Here is a 9393-nt window from a genome sequence, read left to right as displayed (position 1 = left end):
TCAGAAGTCTTTGATCACATGCTGTATTCTCCAGTGCTGCCCAGTGCACTCCTGAATAATGAGCTTGTAGTAAGTGTCTTCCCCTTTGGCGATCTCCAGACATTTCTTCGTATGTCTGTTCTGAATGGCTTGTCCCTGTGAAAACCATCATGTACAAGTCACACACAAACTAAAAAGAAAACAACAGTTATTTTATGGGTTTTAGGATGTCAAGTTTGTATGAAGCAATGTTAGTTAGTGATTGTTCTACGAGTCGATACTCTAATGGAACCTCACCTGTTTAAAGTCCCAGAGCATGTTGAATTCTTTCTGCTTTGCTACCTTGCACTCGTACAGTCCTGGAGTTCCAGTGCCAGTGTCCACCAGACAGCGATTGCTGCTGTACTTGTGTGACTTGATGCCCCCAATGTAGATCTCTCCATTTGTTCTATAATAGCAGGACTGTACAGGGCGGTTATAAAGAGGAAACTTTCAGCACACATACATTCACATTGTGCAAACATGTAGTGTTCTATTGTTGATCCTACATTTCCTCAACAAACCTGTGGGCCATAATAATGGCATCCATAAAGAATAGGCGTGTTCCCAGGAACTGGCCCTTGATCAATACAGGCATCCGTTTTCAGATCATTGACCAGCTGGTGACAAACAGAGATTACGTGTTATCGCCTACAAGAAGAGCTGTCAAGCTTTCTTAGAATGACATGATATCCTCGGAGGTACTTGGGAGACACTGCCACTGTCTCCTTTGCCACTTAATGACATTGCCAAAAAATGGCACTACTGTTAGGTATAAAATATATGGTAGCGTGACAACATTAGGTTAAAGCAATCAGATCCAATAATTTTTAGCGTTCATAGGATGGGTTGAGAGCCTTGAGAACAGCAGGAATGCTATGTCAGAAAAGTAATGACATTGTACTGTAGCATGACTCACAGCTCCATAACCACTCAGATTATCAAGAGGGTCCAACTGGGGATATACGTTATCCAGATACCACTGGAAAGGCTTGCAGTTAAGCCTCTCTCTCAGCTTCTTCCTCTCTGAAACGTCCCCAATGTCTATACCATGATCCTATGGGGGGGGAAACAGTATTTAGAGACACAGGTCAGAGACAGACGAAATGGATAAAGAACACAAAGTTGAACAAAAACACTTTGCCCATAATACACCTTTCCTTACCTTCAAATGTTTTTATAAAGTAGATCTAGCATCATATATATTACTTATCGGTGGAGAAACAGAGTCTGGTAACTTTATTTTACAGCCCGGTATAAAGCAGGGACTTACTTGATAGCTACATATTAAGTACATTGTTTCTTCAAGATTCACGGACTCAAGCACCTCTATAATTTGTGCCATTTAGTACCTGGTTGTTACTGCACCCACTGTGCTGAATTCATTCTGTAAGTACTAGAAAATACAGCTACAGTTACAAAAAATAAATGCTGGGTAAATACCACCTGAAACAGGGCTGCAAAAGTCATTTAGTAGAACAAACAGTATAGCTAATAGCTAATATCTAGCTCAACAAATAATATGCTAGCGTACCTTCAATGGGAGGTTCCAGGCGATGTTGACATTGTGTTTATAGTCGTCCATCCAAACCTCAGCCACCCTCAGGGCATTTCTCTTCATTGTAATGCTTAGATCGGGGAGATAGGGCTTGTGGGCCCGCTCAATGTGTGCAATTTTAGAGCATGGTATTACCTCTACACTCCCACCGCATAACCACACCTGGACAAACCACCAAACAATAGAGATATGAAGTTTGAAGTTCAGATTCATGAATTCATAATTGTGCAACGGTAACTGTGACTCACACGGATTCCAAGTTCCACATTTTCACCGCCATAGATCTTCATCCCTCCATCAAGGACTCCGATCTCCCCAAAAAAGATACGGTCAACCACAAGTATTCCCATAATTGAGGGACTCCTGGCAGACACAGTGATCAGAGTACAACACACCCCTAGTCATGAAATGATGTCAATAAATTCAGTAAATACCCCCAATGCAGAGCAGTCTTCTGTTGCCAATGCAAAGAGGTTTAGGGATATTCAAAAGACCATGGGCCAGTTTCACAGACAAGGCTTAAGCCTAATCCTGGACTAAAAAGCATCTTCAATGGAGATTTTACATTGAAAGTGTGATTTAGTCCAGGACTAGGCTTAAGCCTTGTCTGTGAAACCGGCCCATTATGTCTCTATTATGTCATATTAAGATCAAATTAAAAAACGACTCACTTTCCGGGCTGTGACTCGTCTTTTAGGTCATACCACTCAGGCCTGAAGGACTCGTACATACACCACAGCGCCCAATCGAAGGCGTCCGCTGAAGGCCCGTAGCGTGCCACTTCCAAGTCATCACAACCAACTTTGTCAAACACAGGTGTCAGCACTAACGTGCGGTCCTCCTTGATACGAGCCAGGAGAGGCTCTGCCCTACGCACACAAAAATTGTTGACCGTTAGTTTAGTGGGAGTGACTCCAAAAAGTTGGCGTATCACAAGGGCCCATCGTTTTGGTCACATGAAAACTCCCTAGCACTAACCACTGCACATGGACTTCTATGTGAGCGTCCAAGATGGCCACCACGTCCCCTGTAGCTATCTTCCACCCTGAGATGCGGCCCTGTGTGAGGCCCAGCTGCTCCGTGTGGATGATTCTCTTCACTAGGCCTGGGCGCTCCTCATGGACAGAGTTGATGTAGTCATCCAGTTTCTCCTTCAGATCCTCTGTGAAAGTAGAGGGAACAACAGCAGTACACAACATGAGTCAAAAGTCAGCTCAGTGAAACTAAATGGAGATAGACATGTATCTTAATGTTACTGTGATTACTCTGTTGAAGGATAGACTAATGGCCAAACCATTGGAGCTGTGGTCATCCACCAGTATGATCTCTTTCAGCAGGCGGGTAGGTGTCTTGTCCATGATGCTACGAACAGCCCTCTTGATGATGGACAGGGCCTCGTCTAAGTAGATCAACACCACGCTGAGGGTGGGGAGGTCATGTGGGTACTTTCGCTCAGCACACCTGAAAAGGTAAAAACAAAGGAGGATGGGTCACCCCAGGAGTCTGGTTCCTCTCAAGGTTTCTTCCTGCCAGGGAGGGAGGATATATTTTCTCCCCTCTGGAAAGTTTTTACCCTGGCTTGCTTTTTTGTTGTCTATGGTTTGGTATTAGATCATATTTTTTGCATTGCATTCGTTGTTCATATTGTTTAATATCGTTTTTGTGTGAAGCACTTTGCGACATTTGTCTATGTAAAACGAGATATACAAACAAATGTGATTGATGATTGATTGAAAGTAAAACTGTAAACCATTTAGCCAAAGTGATTGGCTAAAACTATGTTATTTTTTCCATTTTTTCCACTTTTTTCTTCTTCTTAGAATGATAATAATATATCATATTATACTATAGAATCATAGATCATAGAATGCTAAAAAATTATATTAAAAAATAAAGTATGAAAAAAAGAACAATATTATACTTTGAATTGCCCCTGTTGTATGAAATGTGCTTTACAAATAAACTTGCCTTGCCTAAACTTGCCTTCTTTTTTTCCCTTTATTTATTTTTTCCTTTGAATGATAATAATATATCATATTATACTATAGAATGATCATAGAATGATACAAATTATATTTTTTAAAATAAAGTGAAAAATGGAAAAAAAACGTTCTTTTTTTCATTTTTTTCACTTTATTTATTTTATCCTTAGAATGACAATAATATATCCTATTATACAATAGAATGTTAGAATGATCATAGAATGATAAAAATGATAATAAAATAAAATAGAGTTTTTTTGGGCAAAATGTTTACCAAAACATCAAGTTACAGTTATATAATGAATATGGGCTTAAAGTGCAGACTCTCAGCTTTAGGGTAAGGGTCCACATCCAAATTGAAGGAAGGGTTAAGGAATTACAGCTCTTTAATATGTAGCCCCCTCTTTTTCAAGGGACCAAAAGTAATTGGACAATTGACTCAAAAGCTGTTTCATGGGCCAGTGTGGGCTATTCCTTCATTATTTCTTTATCAATTAAGCAGGTAAAAGGTCTGAGTTGATTCCAAGTGTGGCATTTGCATTTGGAAGATGTTGCTGTATACGCACAACATGCAGTCAACTGAGCTCTCAATGCAAGTGAAACAGGCTTAGGTTGCAAAAACAACCAGAAAATCCATCAGAGAGATAGCGGTAACATTAGAAGTGGCCAAATTAACTGTTTGGTACATTCTGGGGGAAAAAGAATGCACTGGTGAGCTCAGCACCACAAAAAGGTCTGAATGTCCATGGAAGACAAGAGTGGTGGATTATCACAGGATCCTTTACATTGTAAGGAAAAACCCCTTCACACCATCCAGGCAAGTGAAGAATAGAAAGGCCAGATTAGACTTCTTAAACATCTAAAAAAAAAGCCAGCCCTGTTCTGGAAGAGGATTCTTTGGACAGATGAAACTCAGATCAACCTGTACCAGAATGATGGGAAGAAAAAAGTATGGAGAAGGCTTGGAACGGCTCATGATCATGGAACGGCTCACGTTTACTACATCATCTGTAAAAAACAGTGGAGGCAGTGTGATGACATGGACATGCATGGCTTCCAATGGCACTGGGTCACTAGTGTTTATTGATGATGTGACAGAAGACAGAAGTAGACGGATGAATTCTTAAGTATTTAAGGATATTCTGTCTGCTCAGATTCAGACAAATTCAGCAAAGTTGATTGGATGGCGCTTCACAATACAGATGGACAATGACCCAAAACATACTGCGTAAGCAACCCAGGATTGCAGTGGAATATTCTGCAATGGCCGAGTCAGTCACCTGATCTCAACCGAATTGAGCATGCATTTCACTTGCTGAAGACAAAACTAAAAGGCAGAAAGACCCATGAACAAACAATAACTGAAGACAGCTGCAGTTAAGGCCTGGCAAAGCATCACAAAGGAGGAAACCCAGCATTTTGTGATGTCCATGGGTTCCAGACTTCAGGCAGTCATTGCCTGCAAAGGATTCTCGACAAAGTATAACAGATTAACATTTTATTTATGATTATGTTAATTTGCTCCTGAAAATAGGGGACTGTGTATAAGAATTGTTGCAATTGCTAAACGTTTCATACAATATTTTTGTTCAACCCCTTGAATTAAAGCTGAAAGTCTGCACTTCAATTGCATCTCGATTGTTTCATTTCAAATCTATTGTGGTGGCATACAGAGCCAAAACTATGGAAATTGTGTCACTGTCCAAATATTTACGGACCTAACCTAGTGGATTACCTATGTTGAGTACATATGGTGGTGGAGTGTGGGAGATGTTTCACCTGGGATCACGGGTATCAGGTATTTCTCTGTTCAGAGGTAGCCTGTCACTGAGGAAGGCGTTGTAGCCGTATCTCTGGAACAGCCCCTCTGCCTCCCTCTGCTCCTCCTCTGAGAGTTCCCCACCCCATTTATTAAACAGAGCGGAGTTGGGGAACAGCTTCTTCACCACTATCTTCTCCTTCTTCATCTCAGGAGCTTTGACAGCCACTGGGACCACTTTGGGGTCAAGCTTCTGGATCGACTCCACTGTGGAAACACAAGACAGCAGTGCATTATAGCCCCACGTAGCCAGTGATTACAATGTGTTGAGGGCCATTTATCTGTGATAGTCGTATCAAACCAATAAATCATTCAGTTTTTGATAAAATACCAGATTTGGCACACAGGTAACGTATGTACCCTAAAACTATTTAGATATGGACGCACCACAGATCTGGCTCCCGGAGGCCGTAGCTGCCACTTTTCTAAATGTCCACCAATTCTACCACTACTTTACTAGTGTTCATTTTCAAAGGGACTATTTGGTGATAATAAAAAACATTTGGCACATACAGTGCATTCGGAAATGGTATTCAGATCCCTTCACTTTTTCCACATTTTGTTGATTCAATTTTAAAATGAAGTAAATTAAAAGCCATCAATCCACACAATACCCCCAGAATAACGTTCACATCGTCTGTGAATTGATTACAATTTAAATACAGAAATACCTCCTGTACATAAGTATTCAGAGCCTTTGCTATGACACACTTAAAATTAGCTAAAATGAAAGAAATGTCATCAACAAATCATTAAGCTGAATTGAGTCCATCTTAATGCCCTCAACTCCTCTTCCCTGGTCAGAAAGACGCAGCAGCGCCTATACTTCCTGAGGAGACTGAAGAAAGCCCAGCTGTCTCCCAGGATCCTGACCAACTTCTACCGCTGCACCATTGAGAGCATCCTAACCATTGTGGTACGGCAACTGCACAGTGTCCGCCTAGAAGGCCCTAGGTGATGACTGCCCAGTGCATCATGGGCACCAGACTCCCTCCCACCAACCTCCAGGCAGACCGGTGTCAGCGTAGAGCGGCAAGCCTCATCAAGAACACCTCGCACCCCAGACACGGTCTGTTTGATCCCCTGCCATCTACGGTAATCTGCTGCATTTTGACATAATTCTTATCGCATTTCCCCCCATTGAGCTGTATACCGGCACTTAAAGTGAAGTGCTCTTATGACACTTAACTCCTCCTACTGTCGCCGCTCGTTCCTGGTCTGTTGTGTGTAGTGGAGAACGTATCCTACCCGAACCTATATGGAACTTTTCAAATGCATGCCAAGCCGAGCCGAACCGGTCAGGAAGTACAGGATCCTCAGGTCCCATAGCAGCAAGCTACAGAACAACTTCTTTCACAGAGCTGTCACTCTGATAAACAATCCCCCCCCCCCCACACACACACAGGGTACAATGACTCAATATATATTTGCATAGGAATGAATTACACACTGTGAGGATCAGGTTGTCATTATAAACTGAGCAATTGGAGAGGAACAAAACTACTCAGGACCTTGAGGCCTGGGGAGACTTACACAAATCTACGAAGTTGAATGGTGGACAAGAAAAAAGCACAGTGGATGGGACAACATCATCTCAGTCACTCTACAAAGGTCTATAACCAACTGGCGAAAAATAATCCCTTAATGGAAAATCTCATATCCATAATTGTGTTTGCAACAATGAATACAAGTAATACAGCAAAGAAAGTGGCTGGAAATGTGTTTATTTGGTTTTCCTACAAAGCATTAAGTTAAGCGCAAATCCAGTACATGCAGTTTCCGCACCATCTCTCGTGTGAAGAATAGTGGTGGCTGCATCAAGTTATGGATGGGTATTGGGTACCCAATAAAATCAAAGATAATTAATTCCAAAATGTACCTACATTAAGATAGATTCAATTCAACTTATTGGGTGATTTGTTCATGACATGTTTGCAATACACAAGCATTTAGAAAATTGCTAATGGATACTCATCTGTAGTGCCTCCATATCTAAATCTGTTTTTGTTTAATTACATTTTATCCAAAGTGATTTTCAGGGCATTAAGTGCCTAGTCTAAAGGAAGTGAATCATCTATATCTTATGATATCAGTCATCATAAGCTAAAATCTATGTTAGGACAAGGTGCAATTGGCAGTCACAACGCTAGAAATATCCTATACATGGGTGCCAAAGGCCTCTCCCTAAAGCCAAACATTGCATGCCTGCGGATTTTGTCAATATTTTCATTGGCTACATTAATCTTATTTACTTTGTGCAGTATGGGTTTTTTTGTACTGGGAAACTTTCAGTGCATAGAATTCCAAATTGATAGCATGTTGTGCAACAATACTGCATACAATACTGATGTCGGTTTGCGGTTTTATACAACTTTATGTTTGAGAAGAACTAAATGATGAATAGAATAATAAATATAACTACGTCGATATTAATACAAGGATAATAGTTTGTAATTAATATATTTTATAGTGTGTAATTGATTACTATGCAAATCAGAGACCCTATAAAAACAAAGATATTAATTCCAAAATTACATCAACTATTATCCTTGCATTAAGATGGGCTCAATTAACTTTGGGCATTTTAGCTTAATTGAACTAAACTAAAACTGGAGAAATGTAAGTGTTATAAAACGTTTGACAGGTAGTGTGTGAGACATAATAGCCTATGCCATTTAGCTGACGCTTTTCTCCAAAGCGACTTCCATTGCAGTGAGTGCATCCATGTTCAGTATGCTCCCAGCAAGGATCGAACCCACATGACTTCTGTCCTCAAACACTGTTCAGTCTCGGGGTGGGGAGGGAACACTATTACAACCACCAACTGATCGTTTTCTCTGAAGTTATTTCGGACTTTTTTTTTTAATTGGAAATTCTGACATTTAACTCAGAATGGGGTAGTGTTTTTCTAGGGGATAGTGAGGTGGACTGATAATTGGAAGGTCATACGTTCAAATCCCGCCTGGAACACAGCTACAAACTACCACCATCACTCAATTGATTGATTTTTTTTTTAAACAAAACAATACGAATGCCCAATTACAATTTATGCGCATAACAAGAACCGCTTACGTCGGGGGCTGGATTATCGTAACCAACCACCAATCAATACTTCTGCCTAGTCGATGCCAGGTAGCCAGCTATTTGACAACAAATAAATAAACAAACAAACAACAAACAACAAACAACAAACAAATAAAAGGCTTTCTTCTTCAACGTAATAACCTCCGTCCAGATCAATCGCGACGAGCAGCACAAACGTTGAGCCAGTCCGTCGTACAGACAGTGATGTAATGAAGTGTCTCTCTCGCCCGTGGAAAAGCAAACTGGTGAAGGTTCGCCAAATGGAACCAACTACCAACTGAATGCACTGGCAGCAGCCCGGGACCTGAACTAGGCTCGCCTGGGTGGAACAGAGGGCAGAGAGGAGGACTGGACTCACCCAGGTGGAGAAGGTGAACCTCCATCTTGTCCAGTCTGGAGGATATCCCGAGGAGATCCTGGCTGCTGACTGAGCCATTGTGACTAGTGTCCAGGGCCCTGTGCAGTCTCTCCCCGTGGGAATGGACCTCCTGCTTAACGGAGGTGATGGAGAAGATGATCCCGGCCGTGGCCAGTACCAGGGCTAGTCCTCTGAGCCAGCCCAGCCTCATGTCTGTCGCTCTGTCTGTGTGGGAGTGCTCTCTCTGCCTGTAGGGGATGGAAGGAGACGGCCTTCCTGGCCTTCTGATATGCATTCAGTAACCAATCACACTCCTCGAACTTCAAGGCAGAGCTGCCCTCAAAGTAGAATTCACCCCAATAAATGTCCATGTGCTCACTGCTGGCAGGGAGGAGGAGAACCTACCTGGCTCAGCAGGTGTGTCGCCTCCCCCTTCACATACTTTCTCTAACACCAATATTTGACCTGTCCTGACATCCAATAAATCTAACTGTTTTAAGGCTAGGCGTGGAACAATATAGATTAGATGATTAGATTTAAACTTTATTGTCATTGCTCAGTGAGTATTCTAGAC

General features: G+C 41.6%; 1 protein-coding gene across 1 annotated transcript; it reads right to left on the bottom strand.

The window, feature by feature from the left end:
- Positions 1 to 9030, bottom strand: LOC308164382 (putative polypeptide N-acetylgalactosaminyltransferase 8; the record flags this gene model as incomplete). Its single annotated transcript, XM_080538486.1, has 11 exons — positions 1 to 135; positions 277 to 441; positions 543 to 638; positions 938 to 1075; positions 1553 to 1738; positions 1825 to 1939; positions 2248 to 2445; positions 2555 to 2738; positions 2871 to 3037; positions 5338 to 5584; positions 8820 to 9030. 11 exons carry the CDS (start codon positions 9028 to 9030, stop codon positions 1 to 3), a joined length of 1842 nt encoding a protein of 613 aa, XP_080394612.1.
- Between the last annotated feature and the right edge of the window lie 363 nt (positions 9031 to 9393).

Source organism: Nansenia antarctica (assembly GCF_963989245.1).
Source record: "Nansenia antarctica genome assembly, chromosome: 8".
NCBI lineage: Eukaryota > Metazoa > Chordata > Actinopteri > Argentiniformes > Microstomatidae > Nansenia > Nansenia antarctica.
The sequence above is the reverse complement of the archived record's forward strand: the minus strand, read 5'-3'. Positions and strand labels throughout refer to the sequence as shown.